At 37.0% G+C, this 23510-nt stretch overlaps 2 protein-coding genes across 5 annotated transcripts in view; one reads left to right on the top strand and one right to left on the bottom strand.

The window, feature by feature from the left end:
* Positions 1-617: 617 nt before the first annotated feature.
* Positions 618-9249, bottom strand: LOC6036132 (probable phosphorylase b kinase regulatory subunit beta). 4 transcript variants are annotated; one of them, XM_038253601.1, is made up of 14 exons: positions 9088-9249; positions 8900-9018; positions 8631-8766; positions 6576-6668; positions 5711-6519; positions 5293-5504; positions 4946-4960; positions 4395-4412; positions 3875-4030; positions 3179-3283; positions 2994-3119; positions 2584-2673; positions 1545-2521; positions 618-1488 (listed from the first exon to the last, which is right to left on the bottom strand). In XM_038253601.1, exons 1-14 carry the CDS (start codon positions 9111-9113, stop codon positions 972-974), a joined length of 3399 nt encoding a protein of 1132 aa, XP_038109529.1. In that variant the 5' UTR covers positions 9114-9249; the 3' UTR covers positions 618-971. The 4 variants fall into 4 exon arrangements, with proteins under 4 accessions (XP_038109529.1, XP_038109530.1, XP_038109531.1 ...); XM_038253602.1 differs by lacking the exon at positions 3875-4030 and having other exon boundaries at positions 9088-9248; XM_038253603.1 differs by lacking the exons at positions 3875-4030; positions 4395-4412 and having other exon boundaries at positions 9088-9247.
* A 3720-nt stretch (positions 9250-12969) lies between these two features.
* Positions 12970-23510, top strand: part of LOC6036130 (piezo-type mechanosensitive ion channel component) — a 93715-nt gene continuing 83174 nt past the window's right edge. The window contains 2 exon segments of the mRNA XM_038257031.1: positions 12970-13656; positions 22573-22995. The gene's annotated coding sequence lies outside the window, so the exon portion shown is untranslated.

Raw genomic sequence — 23510 nt, 5'->3', positions numbered from 1 at the left:
TCATATTTAACATGTTTGGACTTGTTTAAAAATATTTTGAACTTTTATTAAATTACAGCACCGCAAAAACTTTTTTTTCTCGCAAAAATGGAATTTTCATCAGTATTTAGAAATTTTGGAAATCAATGATTGCAAAACAACTGGACAGGTGTATGATGCATTTTAAAACACTTTTTTCATTCAAATGTTGACACCGTGGCCTGTAATTTTAATTCATAGATTTTTTTTTATTATTTTTTTAAACTATAGAATCAAAACAAATTTCAAATTTTAGAGCTTAAAAAAATTGAAAATGTATGAACGCAATAAAAATTACAATACTAAACTACTAAAATCATTTTTATTTTTAGAATTTTAGATTTTTCAGCTGATCTTATTTTATAATTGAGGAAATCATATGATTGAAGAATAATTGAATTTAATGATTTTTTTTTTGTATTTTTGATAAACCAAAGAGTTCGTAAATTTAAAAGTAATCAAAATGTTGAATTCGGACATTTTCAAATTAAGAATGAAAATTTGCAAAATATTATTTATAAAAACAAAATATTTTGCAGCTACGCCGTTGCAAATATTTTTCAAAGTTTGTTTTTCGAATAAAAAGAAAAGGACATTTGTTCAATGCATAACTTGTTAATTGTTTTATTTTATTTTGTAAACCTACAAACAACTACACATAAACTATTCTATGTCAGGATCCTAATGCTGTAGTAAGTTTTTGTTTGTTTGATATATAAAAAAAGCTTTCGAAGCTCAAATTGTTAAATTTTTCAATGGCCAAAACATGTTTAAAAAGCATCTGCTAGCAAATCTTTGGAAACGTAATATTTTTAGCGAAACCAGTAAAACTGAACTTTCGAGCTGCGCGCAACTGATGTAAAAAAAAGCTGTAATATAAAATCTAATTTTTTATCTTACTGAAAAAAACATTAACTATCCTAAGCACCAAGAAAGAACGAAAAAACTCCTCCTCACTGCACCCGGCAATGGTCCTCCACGTCCTCGGCAAAGTCCTCGGTAGACAGGGCGCACCGCTGCAGCACGCTGTTGACCGCGGCCCGGGCCAGGTAGCCGGTGGTCGTCGTTTGCGACAGCGAAAACAGCGGTGCAATGTCCTTCGTCGGCTGCAGGTTGTTGTCCTTGCAGTACATCGAGAAGGAGTCCTCGAGGAGCAGGTCCAGATCAAGGATCTGATTGAAGCGCAGTTCCGGGTTGCGCCTAAGGATGGTCGCCACGATGCAGAGCAGCTCGACGGCGATCTGGCGGCGTTCGGGTTGGACGATCTTGTTCAGCATCTCTTCGACTTGGAGCGCGAACGAGAACTCACTGCGGCTTTTGTTGGTGAGCGTGGTCGTCGCTGGTAGGTTGTGGCCCTGGACGGTTATGCCGAGCGGGGTTCGCTCCAGGACGTCCCAGACGTGGTTGTAGAAGGTGGGAGGAACTCGGAACAGGCAACCCTCGAGCTGGCGACGCTGCAGGGCGCTGAAACTGGTTGGAGGGAGAGTTAGAAGTGGGTTATTTTGTTGGGGTTTGACTTGACTTACTGATCTTCTTGGGCCCACTGGCTAACGGTGACGACCCGCTGGAGCAGCTTGCGGATTTGGAACGGCGAGAGGTTCTCGATGTCGGCGCCTTCATCGCCGGTCATGTTGAGGTACAGCCGCATAGCTTCTAGCACCCAGCCGACACGGATCTTGAGGATACCCTTGAAAATGTCCGGGTTGGTAGCGATCAGTCGGCCGCAGTAGAGCACCACTTCTTGCTGCAGTACGGCGTAGATCACGTCGTACGGTTGTACAGTTGAATACATTACGTTCTGGATCTCGGACGGAGTCATCGGCTTGTCAAAGACAGTTTCGCGCTGCCCGATGACACCAACCGTGATTTGTTTGCCGTTGACCAGCACCGTTGTGATGAACGGTGAGATCGAGTCGACAATGTGTCGGAGAAGAGAGCTGCAGTAGCGGACCGCTCGCCAGTAGCGCAACGTTCCGGCACGATAGTACAGATCGGTCAGGAGAGTGTGCACTGAATCGCCGTTGATTTCGTAGTTTGCTCCCTCGCGATGAAGAATGAATCCGAGCAGTTGACACTTCAAGAAGATCGATTCCGTGTTGCGCAGACCGTCGATAATGTCAATAGTTGGCATGTTCTGATACTCAGCAGCCGTGATCTTCTTCTCGCGGTACGACTGCGCCCTCGGAACATCCGTCAAGCTCTGATAGCCGATATAATCGTGGTGGATCTGCGCGAACGAAGATTCGTTCGTATCGGGCAGGTCCGACTGGGACATAAAGTCCAGATGTTCAATGCAAGAGCTCGAAATCAGATTCTGCAGCCGGCCGATGCGGACCTTCATTCCATCGCAGTAGCCCTTCTTGAGCATGGCCAACAGGTCGATCATCTCCTTGAACTGAGGATCACGCATGTGCTCCTCGCGGATCAGCAGACAAACCGTCGGACGTCCCGACAGGCGCCAATATTTGCCCACAAACTGCAGCTCCGTCTTGATGTCGTCGATCTAAGTACAAACAGTTTTAATGTGAAACCGAACAAGGTTCAGGAGAGTCAGGTTAACATTACCAGCAAGGCCATATCGCGGTAGAGGTAGAAATCGGACACTTCGAAGATCAGCGGATAGCAGAGCACCGTCATGCCGCAAATACGATAAACCTACAATTATGAAGTTACCATTACTTATAGATTGTTCCAACAGCCGAGTACGGAGAACGGAAGAAACGCGGTCAAGCCGCGCCCCCTACTTCATTTATTCTAAAATTCTAAAATTCTAAAAATTTTAAATTCTAAAATTTGAAAATCATAAAATTATAAAATTTTAAAATTCTAAAATCTTAAAGTTCTAAAATTCTAAAATCCTAGAGTTCTAAAATTCTTCAATGCTTTTTTGGTGTTTTTTTTGTATAGAGTTTTGCGTTCTTTCCGAGCTCCGTACTAGCCTTACTGAAGACCAGTTCTATTCCGCCAAACCATACCTTACTGGTGCCCAGCGAACCGACGGGACGCGGCGGCCGGCCGGTCAGCCCGATCTTGTCGTTCACTCCCAGCTGCTGGTACACGTTGATCAGCTGCGTCGAGGACCAAATCTGAACCGGTTCAACCTAGGAAATTGACAGAACCGTTAGTGAGAGTCTTCCCAGACCTGCGAAATCTCACCCACCTCGTGCGGTGTTTGCGTCTGGATGCCGTAGGTGGCCATCATAGCCTGCAGACGCATCGATTCTGCGATCAGCACAATCTGGACGACCAGGTCGGTTGCTGTGCCCTAAATTTGAAGATATAATTGCGGTCACATCGAGTGCGAAGAAAATTTCGACGAAACAGCTTTACAGGAAGAAATTTGTTTTTTTTTTTTACAAATAATAGAAATAGAAATACATTCTCTATCACAGAGTCGGGTGTTATTCACATTCTGGAATACTCCAATACATTGCAGGCGGATTAATTTCGATGAAATTTGTTAGTCAATCAAATTTTTTTTTTTTCTAATTGAAGTGCAATGGTAATCACAATGAACAACTGGTGAGCACGAGTGAAGGTGAGTAACTTATGATGACACATAAAAACATTGTAAAAATAAAATTAAAGTGATTTTATTCATTTTAAAATAATAAATTGTGGTCGGATTTGAATCCGGTAAAACAGAATCTAAACTTATTCAGAAAAAGACCATCTACAAAAAAATTCAGACAAACCCAGTCACGCAAATATCAAGCAGACCCGATTCTGCCAGGTTCCTGCCAGAACGCCGTGACTGGGAAGTTCCAAACTACTGAACCGATTCAAAAACAACAACAACAACATCCAAAGAAACGTCAATCGCCCCAGTTTAGAAAATGTCGCAACCCCTATTTACAGTCTTCTCCGGCGGCGGTTCCGACGCTTCGGACCGCTGGTCCTGGTCCGTGTCCTTGCTGTCGTCGCCATCGCCGCCCGCGTTCCCGTTGCTGTCCGCGACGGGAACCTTGGCGGGTGACGCTGGCAACAGCTGGTGATGCATTACGGCTAGGGCCTTACCCGTAGGTTCCGATTTTATGAGTTAATGAGGGTGTGAAAATTTTTGTTTTTTCGAGTTTTAATTTAGATTTACCAGATTTTTTTCGGGTCAGATTCATATTTACAGCGAGCAGCGTTGTTTGGTGGGAAAGAAGAAGAGCAACGTTATTTTCACGACTTTCACGAACAGAGAAGCATCTTGAAGCACTTGAGACAAACTAAACATCGGGTTGGAAAGGAAAGGGGTCCGGGAATCGGAGTTTGAACTTAAGAGAAAAGAAAGGTGCTAAGGCAACATAATCAACGGAACAATCATAAATAGAGAGTGGAGAGTTGGTAGGATTGCGAAAATCTGGCAGAAACCAAGACTCGATACTTACACTTCCAATTTTTGTACGCTGAAAGCGCGTTGCGTAAAGCGATTGTTTTTGGGATTTTTTTTTTTATAAATAGAAAGAGAAGAAAATTTAGCTTTAATGGACAGTACTATTGTAAGCGATATTTATTTGGGAAACCCTGAACGGCGACCTGGAACGTGATTTGCGGGATAAAAGTTATAAGCTTCCCCAATGTACATTAATTTAGCAAATGTACGGAACCCCAATTGTAAATTTTAAATAAGTCCAATTGGTTTAATTTTGAAACAAGAATGAACTAAGCTACTAAAGGTTTGAAACTACAAACTAAAACGTCAATGAATCTACGCGAATTTAGAAAGGTTGTTAATTCACACAAAACAAGAAAAAATATCCAGATTAAGAGGAGGACACTGGTATGAAACTAGCAAAAAGGATAAGTAAAACCCAAAAAATACGAATAGAAAATCTCCGCAAGTCAGAGCGTTAATTCTATTCTACAAATAAAAAATAATGGTAAGAATGAAAAACACAGTTCTTGGCAGCGAATCGCTCCGAAGACATTTTTTACTTACTATTCCCGGCTTAGCCTGTTTGTTTTGTGCAGTTTTGTGTGATTTTTTTTTTGCGATTTACAAAAAAGTGGTTAAGTTTTTCGCGAGCGCGCAACAACAAACCCCACCGTGTGAGTTATTCGAAGGGGCAAGGGGGCAGCATGTTGGATGTCAAGGTGAAGAAAAAAAAGAGCAAGAAAAAACCATCGTTAATTTCTACCACCTTGCGGTTCCACCTGGTTTGTGGGGTGGGGGAGAAGCTAGGCTTTATAACTACAGCGGCGGAGTTACCGGCTATGGTCTACACTTTCTACAACAGTCCTTCGGCACTGTTTAGTACACCGTTTGGCAAGGGGTGCTGAACATACCTGGAACGCCGAGTAGCGGCCACCCTTGCGGGGCCGGTTGTAGGACGGAAGATAGCGCCGGATCGGGTCCAGCTCGTTGATGTGCAGCAGACCGGCCGTCAGGAGCTGGGCAATGATGAAAACGGACTGGCCCCACAGGAACAACGATTGGGAGGGCGCCCGGGTGTACATGCCGTCACTGTCCGGGGCGTAGCACATCGAGACCACTGGGTCTGGAAATTGGGATGCCAGTTAGTTCTAATCGTATACGAATTCCGTTTCAAAAGCAACAACTGGTTCCGCGTTCGAACCGATCGAATCGGGAATGAACCGATTGAGAACCGGTTCGATTTACATTGATTCACGAACAACGAATGTTCAACATAACAACACTCTAAAACGACAGATCACATCTATGCGCTGCAACGGCATCTCTTACCTCCATTATTGTCCGAGTACATGCACTTTCTCAGCTCCATCTGGTACTCCTCGATCTGCTCCAGGTTGTTCTTGAACACCCCGTCGATGATCATGTACGTGTAGAACATTGGCCACTCGCACTCGTACCCCTCAAAGTCCTTTATCTCACCTTTGTGGTAGTACCGGCGAGTCTTGTCCTCCAGCCGCGACAAATACCCATCCCGGCTGAATCGCTTGAAGCCCTTCTTCCCCTTCAACCTCATCACCACATTGTTCTTGCTCAAATCAACCAGCCGCTCCTCGTGCGAGGCAAAAGCCGGAAACGACAGCGTCGGAATCAACGAACTATCCACTCCCTTTGAGCTAGACTCACGAGGTAGCATGGTTTCAAAGATGCTTCGATTGCGGTTGTGCGCGTCAATATCCACGTACACCACACTCCACGAAGCGCCCTTCTCCCCAAACAAATTACACCCGTTGATCGCCTCAAGCGCCGACTTGGCCATCCCAATCGACGAGGCGTGAATCTCCGGCGTGCCGTCGTTGTACTTCGAACCGCGCTCCCACATCCCGTAATCGGGCGTTCGGTAGGCACGCTCCACGTAGTACACCAGGTTCTGCACGAACGCGACCTCGTCCTGGGTGTAGATGATCTGCAGCCCCGAGGAAATCATCTGCACCAGAAAGATGAGGTAGATGGACACCACGTCGATCTGCAGGTGGTTGTACTTTTCGTCCGCGTAGATTTCCTCGCCCGTGTGCAGGTGGAACTTGCAGTGCAGCGCGTTGACGGCGCACTGGCGCGACTTAAACTTTTCGACGCGGTGGCTAAAATAACACACTTAATCAGTAGGAGAAATGAAAGATATTTTCCACAATCTTACGCCTGTTTGATCCAGCACTCGAGAATTCCGCGCATACATTTGACGGCGGACTGGCCCAGCTCGTACGACTTGCCGCGGTCATCGTCAATGCGTCTGTGATTTAAAAAAAACACAGTTTATTTATCTATTAAAAACAAAAATAACCAATACACTTAGAGCGTATCTTAGACCTTCTATCATCAAAAAAACTAACAAAATTCCAATCGAAGCTGGTTTTTGGAACCCCATGGAGAATTTCCCTTGTCCTCTTAAAAAGCTGGTACGGAGCTCGGGAAGAACGCAATACTCAAAAAAAAAAAAAGTTAAAAATTGGAATTACATAAACTTTAAAAATATTTGCAGCGACCTTATTCAAAAATAAAAAAAAAACTTGTTCAAAAATTCTAGGTTTAAAAAAATCCAACTTACTAACGAATATTTTTTTCAAACAATTAAAAAACATCAAAAAATATATAATTTCAAAAACTATTAAAATTTGACAATTTTCTAAATAAAAAATGTTATGTTTAGAAATATATAAAACGAAAATCTTGGAATTAGAATTTTTTTAAAACAGTTCGTACCTACTTCATTCCCCGATGAATCCCGTCAATCCAATCACTAAATTCTCTCAATGTATGTTCCCAACCAAAAATATGACTCCAAAAATGTTTATTTTTTTCTAATCTTAAATCGAGGCAAAAATTAAAAAATCACAACAAAATAAATACACAAATTACGAAATTGAAGAATTTAGGCATAACAGATTTTAAGAATTCAAGAATTTAAAAATTGAAGAAAAATTCTTCAATTGGGTCCTAAAATGAAGCTTAGATTGCTGAATTTAAGAACTTAGAAATATTTGAATTTAAAATTTTTTAAATCAATTTTGAAAAATTTTCCTTCTTGAAAAGCATGCAGCTAACAATAATCTAAACTTTGAAAAATGTTTGCATTAAAATGAAAAAAGTGATCAGAAATGGTTTTAATTGTTTTTACCGTTAAAATTGACAATTATAATTATTGAAAAGAATTTCTAGGGGTTTCTCATTTATTTTCAGAGCATGCAGCTACCTATTTGAAAATTTAATCTAGAGTTGAAAAGTTCTCCAAATCTCTGAATTGCATATGTAACAATTTAAAATCTAAAAATAATTAAGAATTTAAAAAAGAATTTAAGAGTTTAATAAATTAAGAATTTCTTAATTTAAAAATTTAAGAATTAAAGAATTTAAAAATTTAAGAATTTGAGAAATTTTAGAATTTAAGAGTTTAAGAATTGAAGAATTTATAAATTAGGAGTATTATTATTATTTATCTTTATTAATGAGCAAACAGCAAGAATTAGGATCTAAAAAATCTAAATTAATCGCTCTACAGCATTGTCTAGGCGTTCTCGATAGCGATATTCCTACTCGAAACTAGGTTTCCGAGGGCTGTTGTTGAGGCAATAGGGACGTGGCGTTACATCGTGCTGCCATCTGGTTTTTTTAATTGCAAGAGTGGAAACGTGCTGAGTCATCGTATAAAAAATAGAAGGCATCCTATCTCGCCCAGCAAAATGAAGTCAACCTGGGCCAACATTTACTTCCCCGTCCGACGGAAGGCGTGATCAGACAAATTTCGTCTCGAAAAATGCCTTCTAGGATCGAACCCAGGCCGACTGGATGAGAGGCAACCACGCTTACCCCTACACCACGAGTCCCGGCATTAGGATCGAAAATCTCAAAATGACCTTCATCAGTCACCAGAAACCTGCTAAAAATTAAAATTCCAGTGAAATTCTAGCATAACCGGTTGAATTTGCCTAGTTAATCCATTCGTTTAGGCTTCCAGCAGAATTCGGTCAGAATTCCAACACGAGCCAGCCAAAACTTTATTCTGTCTGATTACTGCCAATTTTTCGTGACTGGGAGTCAAGTATTTGTTTTGACAGTGCGTCGTGCACTCTAAACTTAGGCTAACAAAATCAACATTAATATTCGGTCAAAAAAGTTTTTGATGAGTGTTGCCAAAAATAATCTTATTAACTTGCAAAATATACCTAAAAATCGAAAAAGCATTACCCAAACTCACCTGTAAGCCTGGTACAAGCTCCAAATCGAGGCTGCACAGTAAACACTGTCCCGGATGCTTCCGACCTCCTTGTCCGTGCTCAGTACCGGGAAAAGGCCCGTAATTGGACTCTGGAACTGCAACAGTTGCCGCTTGACTGCAAATGTAGAGCAACACAACAAACCCGCAGCGTTGATCAATTATGATTTGACCAAGGACGAATCAATCAAAAGTGGTGCGAAATGAAAGTGAAATTTTGGAAGGGTTCCAGCAAAAAGAGCAAAACTTACCGATTCCGTAGTAAATGTCCAGCTGCTTGACGGTGTCCTCGTAGTTCGAGATCTTCAGGAACTGGTCCAGATTCATGTCGTCCAGGCTGGGCTGCCGCGCCACGGGTGTAACCGTTTTGCTGCCGGAGGCAAAAACGAAAATCCATCAAAACCAACCCTAAATTCACGAACTTCCCCCCGCAACTTACGGCGTGTGACGCTCCAGGCTGGCCATGGCAAGTGTCCGGCAAGTACGCTCCCTGGGAGGCGAATTTTCCGGGTTAAATACTGGATTCCGGGTGCAACTGCGGAACAGACCGACCGCGGCTCGCGAAACAGGAAAAAATACCTCAGCCAATGACACCGTTGACGTTTCAATGTCACGGCAGCGCACAGGCGTTGTGCTGCCAACTGGTGGAAAACGGGCCGAACTGGCAAGGTAAACAAGGCGGCCTGGCGGAGAGTGGGCTTTGTTTTGGTGCGGATTTATGCGAAGAAGAGGGGGAAGTAAACGAAGAAGGCCAGTTTTGGACGAGGGGTGCGTGGATGAAGTGTAGTACTAGAATATGAAATTTAAATCAAAAATGACAAAAAATTAATAAATACAAAATTGATCACAATTTTTGAATTGGGCGTAACCACAGAGTAACCCAGAGGGAGCACTGGCATTTAATTTATGGTTGCGTTACGCGGTACATCGCGGTACATCGCCCCTTCAGCAAAATTTTGCTTATAGTAGGCGAACTGACGTTCAAGGCGTAACCTAAAACCTAATCAACAATGGCAAATCTAACACTTTTGCTTCTGTTTACTTTGTCACTTCGATGTCAGACAGGGATCGCAGCAACCGATGGTCGATATTCGACTGACACCTGGATTGACTTGTCGATTGTTTTCGCAAGAGTTTGTGCAAGTTTGATTGTAGATGGGACTTAAACCCAAGGGGTTGGAAACTCTTAGAGCTATACTTATTATGTTAACCAGTATATCAAAATATATGTTAGTATACTAATTATTTCCTTTACATACCGATATACTTACCAATATACTGAGAGTATCTTGATATACTAACAGTTTATTGCTTTTCGGTTAGTATACTAACAAGTATGCTGAAATATCATTAGTATACTCAGTATTCCTAAGTAATATTAGAGTTTCCAGCCCCTTGCTTAAACCAAAATTAGACAAGATTACGCCCTGTTAAGAGGTACGCAGTCTAATGAAATTCAATAACTTTGGAGAATTTTTGAAGACAGATTTAAAGTAAAAAAAACGAAGTTGACTTTATAGCTGTCGGCCACCATTGCTAGCACCAACCACTAGTGTCTTCCTTTTATCTACAAGGACTTCACCGCCCTGGGCTCCTAAGTGTATGAGAGTATGGCATGGAGCGACGGCGCCGAATACCCATATTTACACAAAGAATTTTAGAGCGCCCGCCGCGGGATTCGAACCGGCGACCTCTGGATTGTGAGTCCAGTGCGCGGTCCGATTGATCCACACGGGCGGGATCAGACCAGACAGATTTAAAGTTATAGACCCAAAATTTGAGAAAAAACTTTATTCGTGGTTTGATAATCCAAATTGAAAATTAGATGAGGACAAAGGAAAATCAAGTACGACCTGTATTATCATTTTCAACTTTGAAAAATTATATTAAGTTTTTTTTTATTTTAAATATTAATTTTTGGAAGATAATTTTGAAAGTATGTTTTCTTTTGATTTCCTAGTTCTTAAATTATAGGAATATTTAAATTTAAAACGCCTGCTAGAATGCTTAAATTTCAATTCCAGATTATTGTTGTTATTATGAAATCTTCAATTTGTAATTAATGATTTAAAATTTTTATTTTCTTGTTTGTTTATTTAAACTCTAGTTTTAACTATACAATTTCTTAATTTTATGATTTAAAATTGATAAATTTGAATTGTATTTAATTTTTGATATTTTGTGTTATTGAATCTTAATTTTCAGACTTTAGTTATTTTTTATTCTTGTTTTCTGAATTTTTAATATCTAATTTTTGAATTTCTTAATCCAAAAAAATTTAATCTGGATTTTTTTTGTGAATAAAGGTTCGGAACTTTAAAAATAAGATTTTTGAATTTATAAATTTTGTTTTTTCAATATTGCACACTTTGCACCAATTTCTCCACCCGAGCAGTTCTCTCAGATTTCATTCACTCGATTTTTTTGTTTTTTTCTTTTTTTAATCTGACTGAAACTTTTTTGTTGCCTTCGGAATGCCCAAAGAAGCCATTTTGCATCATTAGTTTAGCTTAGCTTAGCCTAGCTTGGTTAACCGTACTCTAGCCGAGCATAAAGCTCGCAATAGCTAGGTTGGCGCCGATAAGGAAAATAAATGCGTCAGGAATGTGCCGAATGACATCACCATTCATTTGTTCTTTTGGTCGACTCCTCACGATCAACGAAGGAGATGGGGAGGGATTTGATGATTGGATATCCTATAGAGATGTCTAAGAACTTAGACGACCTCCAAGATATCCGGATTTGGAACGGGAAAGGTTTCGATGGGATACTTGACCGACGAATGAAGTAGTGGGCGTTGGTAAATAATGCGAAAATTTAAATGCAGTTATATAAGGAAGAAACATTTAATATTACGCCCTTCAAAAATGTTAGTCCCGGTTTAAAAAATTTGAAAGTATTTTTTTCGAATAGATCAAAAAATTTCACGAATGTTTCATATTTAACATTGAAAATCGGACAATTAGTTGCTGAGATATCGACATTAGAAAATGGTGTGTTGTTCGGGTGAGACTTAGAAAACATCAATCTCAGCAACTGAGGGTCGTATCAACAATGTTCAAAAAAGCAAAATATTATGCAGCTTCCACCAAACCGAAGTGCGCATCTCTTCTGTTGCGCAAAACAATCTGTTGCGCCATACAAAAATGGAGCGGTTTATCGTAAGCGTGTACACCAGCCTGTGGCGCAACAAGCTTTGACAGGTTGCGCTCGTGTTTCGATTTTTGTCTGCTTTCACAATATAGAGAATTTTCTCAGCTTTTCAAAAATATTTTTTTCAAAAGTGGGCAAACATGTGCACTAATTTAAAAAATGAAAAACTGCGACTATTTTGAAAACAGTCACCTAAAAATTGAATTAACTTGAAAACGGTGCACCTTATTAAAATTTCACTAAAGTACTTTTTGATTGCAAATTCAGTTTTATATCAAAAAATCAAGTTGAAAAATTTTTGCGACCAATTTTTCAATTTTTTAAAAAAAATCAGTATTGATTCAAAAAATCATAACTCGGTCAAAGATTTTTTGCCCAGTGACAAAAAGTGAAATTAAAAATCACCAAAAAAAATTTTTTCTGTGTAGTCCAAATCCATACCTAAAACTTTAGGGAGCGTTCTTTTATTACGTAACGCGAAAAATCGGACTTTTAGACCCCCCCCCTCGTACCAAAATTTCCATACAAATTTTAAAAATTTTGTATAGAGCGTAACACGGCCTCCGACCCCCCCCCCCTCTCCCCCTACTGCGTTACGCATTAAAAGAACGCTCCCTTTCCCGAAGACACCAAAATCGACCAAAAAATTCCTTCAAAAGATACAGATTTTTGAATTTTCATACATCATTTTTGTATGGCCAGCTGCCAAATTTGTATGGAAAATTATATGGACAAACTAATGATGCAAAATGGCTTCTTTGGGCATACCGAAGGCACCAAAAAAGTTTCAGTCGGATTAAAAAATTCAAAAATTAAAATTTAAGAAAAAAAGACCGATTTTGTAGAGAATTGCTCAGATCCTTTAGCATTTTGGTTTGAATAAAAAAACGCTGCAAGACAAAAAAAAAAGATATATAGAAAGTACCTATCAAGAAAAAAAAACAAAAAAAAAAACAAGCAAATAAATAAAAAAATAATAATAAATAAATTAATAGAAAAAAAATAAAATCTCAATAATCTAGTACCTCCCTCAATCCAACATTCCAAAAACACTCTCAGTCACAGGGCCTCCCACCCCATCGGCTCAGAGCTCTTCCCCCGCAAAACCAAAACAACAGCTGGCCGCGGCGAGCTCTTGAACTCAGCTGTCAATCGCACCACATTCGCGAGTTGTCTTTTGGCCGTGGTGGACGTGTTTTCGCGGTCCCTCCTCAGTGGGCCTCTTTTGTGGTGTGTTTTTATATACCAACCTGCCTGCTCCCTTTGTGGGTAAATAAATAACCGACCGCGACCAACCAACGGCGACCGGAGTGGAAGCAGCAGTGAAAAGTGCCAATCTGATCCGCCGCCGGTGGAGCTGCAGCAGGTGTGATAAGAAATTCGTCGTCGTCCTCCGTGGTGGCGAAAAAAAGGGGAAAAGGATAGTGTGTTGGATGGTCGGTTGGCGTTGGGTCGTAAAAATCACTCAATCAAATCGAGGTGAAATAAATAGTTTGCTGCTGGTGGGAAGGAGGCACTGCCGGAGGATTAAAGTTGTTGTCGGCAGTGGGTCTGCCGAATGTGGAAGAATCTGTGTCACCGGGTTGGATGACGGAGGAAGAGTTTTGATTTAGAATTATTTAGTGTTTGAGAATATTGTAAGCTGATAACGTTCGTTATCAGCAAGTTCTTTGTCGCTAGATTGCTTTGATTGACCGGGGTAAAAAGAAACGGTCTGGGGTTGGGTTGGAATTCGACCCGCAGCACCAGTAGAACCAGCACAGATGATTTATGTTCCGGCTCGTGTCACGGGTCACCGACAGCTGAGATCGTTTGAGAATCTTTTTATTTTTGGCTCAGCACAGAACGACAAACAGTGAGTTTAGCTTGTAAACACACATTCTTGTAGACAGACCGGGCTGGGAGTGGTATTTTTACTATCGTCATTATTTTTATATTGCGCCAAAAACGATTCTAACAGCAAACCTGCCCCGTCCTTGTAACAAGTTTTAATTGGCAAACCAAATCAAAAGCAACCGGTATCTTAAGCTTGAACCGTTTTTGGACAAACTTGTTTGTGAGCCGTGATTCATCTTGTGAACCTCACGTTAAATTCACTCACGTTTCACCCCTCTGGCTAATATCTTCTCTTAAATTGAGCATTGTTTTAAGTTCCGCGCCCCGTACCGCATATGTGAAGGGGTTGATTAAGTCATTCTGATGCCCGCTGAATTGATGAGCAAGCTCAGTGAGCGCGGCCTTGGCAGTGGAATTGTGGCACAAGGGTAATCTGACTTGGGGTGTTTGCGTTGGTTTTCTGTTTATGTTTTGCGTGCAAACGGTTAGGCGGGGCTGCCTTACTCTTAGGAGATTTGTAGAAATAGTGTTTAGCGTTATTGAAATTTTTTGACGATACCAATATTTTTTTTGTAATTAGGAGTGTCAGCAATTTCATTAGGAAGGGGATTTAAATTTTAAAAATAGCATCTTTTAAATCATTATTAGATGCATAATGAACTCAAAATTAAATTTAAATAAAATTGTAATTTTGTGTGAACTCTTAATAGAAATATGAACAACAAACTAAAATGATGACCATTTAATTAAAATTATATTTAAAAAATAAACAGTCCAGACTCGATTATCACAACTTTCTATTATCCAAATTGAATTTTTCAAAGGTTTCATAGAAACTCCGGATTAGGGTGCGTCAAAATGACAAAAGTTGAACTATTCCGGATAGGCGGGCAGAAAACCAGTCGATTTGAAATTTGTATTCAAATTTGAACCCAAGGCCAAGTGCGAATGATGCTGATGATACCTCTTCAGTTGACGCTCAGGCGAGGAACATCCTGGAAGGAGCGTCACTGACTACGTCCGTAGTCCTGTTAGATCATACTTGATCAAGACAGTATAGCTCTGGTTCCTTGCAAGTGTCCTATTTTCTTACCTCCACGTTGGCTTGGTTTTCATGATGACCTAGCTGGTGGCCTGTGAAACGGATCGTAAACCTTTGACCACCGCGGGTCAAAGTCGAGACAGCTAAAAGAAAGGGCGCGACAATGTGGAAAGGAAGTAATTTGTGATTGTAGACGGTATTGTTTTGATTCGCAGTATGTTGAGTCAACTGCTGTGGATGTACCTGAAACATCGCACAACGGGGTTTCTCTTCTCTTCATTCTCAGCTACCACCTATCTTCTGGCTATTTTGTTTCACTGATTTTCTAACGCGGTTTCTGTTTGCTATCCTCCATTTGATTTCGATTCTACTCATTTGATTCTCTTATTTCTCAACTCTTTTTCTGCTTTTCCCTTAATTTGGCAGCGATGTCAATTTTGTTTATCATGTGCCTTTTCTTAATTTATCTATTTGAATAATTTTTCATCTGCCCTATAAATTGCCCTCAATACAATCTAAGCTTGTTTGTTTCTCTATTTATTAATTATTGTTAATTTCTTTATCTACTTCATAAATTACTACCTTTCTTTTACTATTGATTCTTCAAATAGTATATTTCATTCACTGTCCATTGTTTTCAATCTTCACCCTTTTCTTCAAACAAATGAGGTTCGAGCCCTTACTCAATTTTAGAGTGATCAAAAGAATTAACACAAATATTACTATTGTACTTTTGAAAAACTTTTATAAAATGCTTAGGACCAAAAATTGTAACAAAACATCGCGACAAGAAATAGCAACATAAAAACACGACTCAACACTAGGAAAGATTTCAGGGAAAACAAAACACAGTAAAATAACAACTAGTTTTGAATTCAAACTAAAAATAAAACAGTTTTGCTTTAATGAAAGTTGTTAGGCACACTTTAAATGGTTAGGCGCTTATACTTACATCAAACCCTACATGTGACCACCCCGGCCGAGTTAAAATGCGTAACCGGAAAAGAAGGTGTGCATGCCTGGAACGAACACTCAAAGCGTGTTCTAGCGTGCTGCTCGTACTGACTCAGAGCAAGGGTGAGATGTAGGTGTAAGTGCAGTGTGTGTTCGTCGGGAACCTAGTGCATAAGATCGGTCAAGGCCCGTTCTTACACTGAAAATTGCGAAATTGCGAATTGCGAAAATTTGAACCCAAGTATATGGAGAAAACGACAATTTTCATTTTTGTTAGCCCAACAGTTCAAAATTCAACCAATTTTTTTTTTTGTACTGCACATGCATGGATAAGGGACCATCCACAAACCACCTGGACACTCTTCTGGAAATCTCTGCTTTATAACCATACAACTAAAATCATACCATAAATCTGGAGTTTTTTTTTAAAAGGCCCAATAAAACAAATGTTCAGTTTTTGCTTTATGGGTGTTTTTTAATACTCCAGACTCAAGGCGGTTTCAAGAATACCAAAAAGTAAAAACTGGAAATTTGGTTTATTCGATTTTTCAAAAAAAAAATCCACAAATCGAACCATGAATAATCGTTAAAAAATAACTTCGTAAGATATGAAATTCACTCAAAGAATGCAACCATATTTCAAAAACTCGCTTCAAATATTTCAAAATTTTGAGTTGTGATTTCATGAAATAGTGTTTCATGTTAAATAGCATTAGAAATTAGATTTTTAAGGCAAATTCAATGATTATCTATTTATTCACAAGTTGAAAATACTTGTTCTGGAATAAGTTATTTGCCATGAAAAACATTATTTTTGCATATATTTTTTTTCCATTTCAACTTTACGGTCACTGAGGCGACTGAGATTTCAATTTGATTCAAAAAATACTTCTCAACAAAAAAATACTAACATTTCTTTTTTGATTTGGTACAATTTAAAAGACAGCATATAAAATTAGAAAATTTATATATTTTCTCAAAGTTGCATTTTTTTAAAGCAGTCAAGCCACTAATTGATCCTCACACTCATTTTGACCATTAAAGTTGCTGTTTTATACATTTCTGTTGCGAAATATTAATCAGAAACAGGATCAGAATAGTTTTCGATAAATTTTAAATTTCCCGGGAATTCCCGGCATTTCCTGAGAAATTTGTTGAACATTTACCGTTTCCCGGGAATTTTGTAACCCTCTAGTTCTAGTTCCAACTGCAAGTAAATTTTTTTGCTGATTTTTTATTGATCCCGGGTTTGTAAAAAATTTGTTTTTTTTTTTTATGCTCAGTAGTTTTCTATCATTTCTGGCATTGTTCTGTTGAAAAATCTGATCATATTGACCAAGTACCCCATTATACCCCAACACAATCCGGAATATTTACGGTAAAACGGGATAATATTTTTTCCGTTTGTGACAGTTGAAAAATAGAGAAATCGTTTGCAATGCAATGCGTCTAATGTGGTCATTTTCATCAAAAGTTTTTTGTACAAATATGGTAGCTTTTAAAAATTCTTAACTTTTTTCAAAATGTTGACAGTTGTATCAGTCTCCGAATACAAAACATTCAACAAAATATAAAATTATCTCTCTCCTCGAATTTCATATTTTAAAAAATCATTTCCCCAAAAACCATTTTACCGAACTGTCATTTTTCTGAATTGTCAATTTCCGAATGGTTATTTCCCCGAATTTCATTGTCCTTTATTTCCCTTTATTAATATCATCGGGAAAATGGAAATAATATTTAATTATGGTAAATATTCTGGAAATTTTATTTTATTCTTTATTTATATAGATTTTCAGCCGGCGCCTAGTTCAACTGTGGAGTTTTTTTGAATAGGTCCAATAAATCAAATTCCCAATTTTTGCTTTTTGGGTGTTTTTGAAACCTTTGTTTCGAGAATGTGGGTTTCGGGCAAACACATATTTTTTCCGCTTTGAACTAAAATAATTGATTGATGATTTTTTCTATTTTTTTTTTTTTCATATGATCCATGTTAATACACTCAAACCCCGATGGTTTGACACCAACTGTTGGCAAACGAACGGGATCACTTTTTAGTTTGACACCCCTTTTACACGGAGTTCACACACACACTACCAAACGTTTGTTATGATAGTGTACGTGAGCGCCGTGTAAAAAGTGACAGTTTGTCACTTTTTGCCTTCCTCACCTTACTGAGGAAAGGCTATAAAATCACTCGAAAAATGAACTTCCTTATTCGACTTCGTAGACCCACTCTCATGTATACCTATCGACTCAGAATCAAATTCTGAACAAATGTCTGTGCGTGTGTCTGGATGTGAGTCCGTGCACCCAAAAAATGCACTCGATTATCTCCGGACTGGCTGAACCGATTTGGACTGTTTTGGTCTCATTCGATCCGTCTTGGGGTCCCACAAGACCCTAGTTATTATATTATGAAGTTTAGAAAAGTACTTCAAAAGTTATGCTAAAAAAACGATTTTATCAATAGTCCGGAAGATTGTTACACATTTTTAGAAAGGTATTCAAAAGAACTTTCCAACGAGTTCATAAGATTGAAAATCTGACAACCACTTAAAAAGTTATTAGCACTTAAGTGTTATTTATACACTTTTTAGAGGCCGGGTCACAGATATTTTGATGAAAACGTTGTCTGGATCTATCGCTGGAAACGATGTCCGGATTAATCATGCGTCCGATAGTTGGATACGTAACCTAACTACCTATCCAACGAGTCTATAAGGTTAAATATTTTACAACCCTATTGAGTAATGAGTAATAGATCTTAAATATTTTTTTATATATATAAAGAATCATGGTGTCGATTTCTGGAAAAGTCAGGGAAAACCTGGAATTGTCAGGGAATTTTATTTGACCTGGAAAAGTCAGGGAAAGTCAGGGAATTTTAAGCCGAGTCAGGGAATTTCGATGATCTTAAAAATATTACTACAAAATTTCATTTCTTTTGAAAATTCGCCCTTGATGATGTATTTGAATGTCTTCCAGGCCAAACTTAGCAACATTGATAATATTTAATTTTTATATAGGTCAGTCCGGAAGGAACGCAAAACTCCATATAAAATGCTTAAGAAAAGGGTCACGAAGAAAAGGAACAGCAACGAAAAGTTGCATTTGGCATTTCTTCGCGCGTTGCTTGTCAAAGTCAAATAATCTGGATTTGCTTTGGATTTGCGTTCAACTGAAAATTACAAATTACTAGCGCACTCAGGGTGGGACAATATGAGGCAGTTGTCCCACCATCATCATGTTCTAAAATTGGTCGTTTGCTCAACATATAGGGACCATAGAGGAAATTTTGTCAGAAAAATTGAATGATTAAAAAATTCAAATTCAATTCTGGTATTTTGGAATTGCCGGTACTAATTTTTTTTAAATTCTTATTCTAAAATTCTAAAAAAATTGTAAGGTTAGAAAATTTTCCAAAATTTCACTTTAGTATTCGTTATTTGAATTTTTATGTTTCTCAAAATTAAACTGAACTATGATTTCAAAATGATCCAAAGTAATTTAATTTTGTGTAATCTAAAATGTAAGCAAAATAGTGATGGTGACATGGAATTAAAAATTAAAGAATTAAATTCAAGAATTGAAGAAATAAAACAAAAATTTATGGATTTAACAGGGTTGTTATGGACGGCGCGAATTTCACGCGGTAGCAATTTTGATTAAAAAAATTATTGAGAGAGATAAAATTACTTTCAACTTATACACAAAAACAAAAATATTATCAAGAATCAGGATAATTTGTTTTTTTCGTTGAGTGCAAAAACTTCGATTTCTTATTTATTTAATTTTCTTCCGAAAATTTTTGTTTGTATTTTCTTAATAAGAAACGTCGAAAGATGAAGATGAAGATTATGAAGAGATATTTTTTTTAAATGTGTTGTTGAGGATTTCCTAAATATACACTCACTCAACTCAACTCATTTTTAAACATACTGACTCTGAATATTTAATTTTTTTTAAGTTTTGAGTAATGTTTTTTACCCTTATTTAGTGTTCTTTTATACTGGATACATTCAATTTTAATCTTGTGAATCTTAATCATATTTTAAACTTTTCCTGAAGATACAAACATTAGGATGCAACAAAAATTATTATTGGGGCATGTTCCAGTGGGCGTACTGTGCTTATATCCCAAATATGAGCTTGATTGGACGTAACAGAAGCTGGCCAATGCCTTTGGATTTTAGATGGGATTCAACCAGTAGAAATATTTTTTTTTTAAATTTATATATTCTTGAAGAAAAATATAAAAAAATCAAAGCATTAAAAATTACAGCTTCAGCATTTAAAATTGAATTATTCTGAAATTAGGAAATAAAATTAGGAAAAAAAGTATTTTAAAACCAAAAAAAAAATCATATTAAAAAAATCGAAGTTTTTAAATTAAAAATGTATTAAATCTGATTTTTTTCAAAATATCAACATTCAAAAATAAAAAAAATTAAAAAACAATCAAGTAAAAAAAAAATCTTAAATTCTAAAAGTCTTAAATTCTTAAATTCTTAAATTCTTAAATTCTTAAATTCTTAAATTCTTAAATTCTTAAATTCTTCAATTTTTCAATTCTTCAATTCTTCAATTCTTCAATTCTTCAATTCTTAAATTCTTCAATTCTTCAATTCTTCAATTCTTCAATTCTTCAATTCTTCAATTCTTAAATTCTTAAATTCTTAAATTCTTAAATTCTTAAATTCTTAAATTCTTAAATTCTTAAATTCTTAAATTCTTAAATTCTTAAATTCTTAAATTCTTAAATTCTTAAATTTTTAAATTCTAAAATACATAAATTCCTTAATTCCCAGGTTTTTGATTGCTGCCATTTTTGTTACCATCTTAGATTACAGAAAACCTGGTAAATTTTTTTGAGTTATTTTGTTCGGCTAAAGAAATTTTGAGAAGAAGATATAGGAAAACTTGCTTCGATTCTTCTGAGTGACGCTCTGGTTAGATCATCGAGTATGAACTGTATCTTAAATTTAAAATCTCAAGATCGAGGATTTATTTCAATTTTAAATATTTTTTCCTTTATTTTAGATTTGATTCAGTTTTTAGATCTAAATTTCTAAATGTTAAAATTTTTGATTTTTTTTGCCAAAATTTTTGTTTTGACTTTTCTCTCTAGTTTACCTAATCCTAGCAAATATACATTTTCAGCGTTTCAAGATTCTACGTTCTGAGATTAACAAAAAATGAATTTATTATGAAACTCTTTTGTATGTTTGTCGCAAAATTATTTTTTCTTAAAATGACGCGGATTTTGCGTGAATTGGGTTTTGGGATGGAGCTAATTTTTTTCGATTTCTCCGTAGATAGTCAAGGTAATTTTTTTTTAAATTTTATAGCAAATTTTTTTTGTGATATTATTTAAGAAGATTTTTTCTTCAAATATCCAGAAAACCGTTTACTTTAAATACAAACATTGTTGAAAAGACCTAGATCTTTTTAAAACCGTAAACATGTACTTGAAAAATCACATTTAATTGTATATTTTCTTAGTTTTTCAGTTTTTAAATCTTTCTCAAGGTTCTGCAAAATTACATAGTTTTCAAGTTTTTGACTCCAAAACCTTTAGTTTTTTTTTATAAAAACACAATCAAAAATGGCATCGGCTTAATTCGTTTGAAAATTCGACAAAAGGCAACAATTTTAAAATTAAACATGACTTCTTACTTTAATTCAAATTTTCAATTGAATTTTTTTTTCGAAAACTTTGAACTTAAAATTTTCTTTAGGAAATGAAGTGAAATTAACTAATTGCAATTTAAAATTTGCAGCAATTTTAATTATTAATTATTTCTAGAGTTTTTTTTTTTGAAACAGTCCTATAAGCTGTTGTGTTTCATATGTTTATAGGACCTATTCAAAAAAAACTGTAGATTTTTTGGTAAAGGGCAACATTAAAAATGACCAGATAAAAAAAAACATAGAACATTTTTATGGTTGCTCATTTTGGATGTTCGATAAGAAAAAAAGATTGACAAAATAAAAAAGAAGTTTTTAAGTTTTTGCAGAATCCATCGTTAAAAAAATAAAATAAAACGGTCATTGAGGTTTTTCAATATCTTAAATTTCCAATATTCAAAAAGGAAAATGCATGAAACCATAAAAACGCTCCAAACAATATGTTAGTAAAAAATAGAAAATAAAGAAAAAATGGTGGTCTAAAGAGGTCAGGGAAAAGTCAGGGAATTTTATTTTGGGATTTGGATCGACACCATAGAAGCAGAAGATGTAGTCTCTTAATTTTAAAACGGGGTTTCCTTATTTATCCTTATTTGATTTGTAAGAAATGCTAAATTGGGCTACTTTTTAAATTGGACGCTCGATATCTGGACTCTAGTCAACTACGGATAAACGTCAAAAAACAATAACAAACCATATTGACCGAGGGGTGGCTGAATGCAAAAATCATACTAAATAAATAAATAAAATAAATCTAAATATTTTAAAGTTTAATGATTTTCATTCATCCGTTTATGTTGATTTTCTTGTTTTGAAAGGGTTAGAGATATGGTTCTCAAATTTAGGATAGTTAGGTCACTTTCAAATCGATTGTAAATTATTCAGAATTTTCGCTAGTCAGTTTGCAATGTGTTGTAACAGCCATCACGACCTCCGGCACTTATTTGAAAACAAAGTGAATTTGCACTATTTATCAGTAAAGAGCAGTTGAAGGACATGCAGATGAACAATCTAAAGCATTTTTAAAGTTTATTATTCATAAATTGAACGAGAATTGTACCACCAATTAAGTATTTATGGTTTAACCTAGAAACCACATCACTTTCCTGTATAAAAAATATAAAAATGATTTCTTATTCAATGTTTAATCTCTCATAAAGAAAAAAAACTCAGGATATTGTAAAAATAGCATTGAATCATCTTCGGGACATTAATATTTTCCTTTTTGCTTCCTTCTTTTCTTTTCAGATCTCTTGTCCAATGACCATCTGTGTAGTTTGCCTTCGGAAAAGTGTGTGTGTTCTCAAAGAAGAAAAAATCTTATCCAATTTTTCAGCATTCATCGTGCCGCATAAATAATAATTTTGGAAGTGTTTGCCGGTCAAATTAATCGTGTTTAGAGTGTAGAAAATTGTGGCGAAGAAGGAAAAAATATCGAGTAATTGTGATCGATCGCCAAACAGAAAGTGTCCTTTAGCATAAATCAGCTTTAGATTAAAAGTGCCCTTTAGCAAATCACACGCATCACCTTTAGCTCGTAGAAGACGAAAACCTCCTTCGGGGAAATGCTCGAAGCTGCAGCCAAAGTAAACAACGAACGCCAAATGGATTAACCCAGCAACGAAGAAGCCAAACGCGATTTCAACGTGCCGTTGTTGTTGTTGTTTTTCGGTAAGTGACCTAACACTAGCCAGACTGCTGCTGTTTGGTGAAGAAAAAAAGAAAGAAATATTCTGGGTGGATTGATAGCTGCCACGTTATCTGCTGGCTCTGGCTCTAGAACGGAACCGGCCAAGTCTTGACGGATTGATGTGTTGTGCGCTTCTCGTGTGTGGGCAATAAATTTAAAAATTCCATGAACTCCGAGGTTGAACCTTTTTTTCAAATGTTTATATCGATAATTAAATTAACCTTTCGGTTGTGTTGCGAGCAAACACTCACAAACACACTGCCATTTCCGCAATGTTTATTTTGGTGTTGTCTGTGGTTCGATAGTTGGAAGCGATTTATTCGCCGAAATCGGTGATGATCTTTGATACGATTGACTGTGTGGAATAATGATATCCAACCCTCACCCTCAATACAAACGAGGTTGACCCAATTAGCCACGAAAGAGATACTCTTCAAATAACAACAAATGTCTATGATGGATTGCCGTGGGTGGCCACATTGCTTTATACAACACG

The sequence above is a fragment of the Culex quinquefasciatus genome, chromosome 2 (genome assembly GCF_015732765.1).
Source record: "Culex quinquefasciatus strain JHB chromosome 2, VPISU_Cqui_1.0_pri_paternal, whole genome shotgun sequence".
Lineage (NCBI taxonomy): Eukaryota > Metazoa > Arthropoda > Insecta > Diptera > Culicidae > Culex > Culex quinquefasciatus.
Note: the sequence above shows the minus strand (reverse complement) of the source record. Positions and strands in the feature narration are given on the sequence as shown.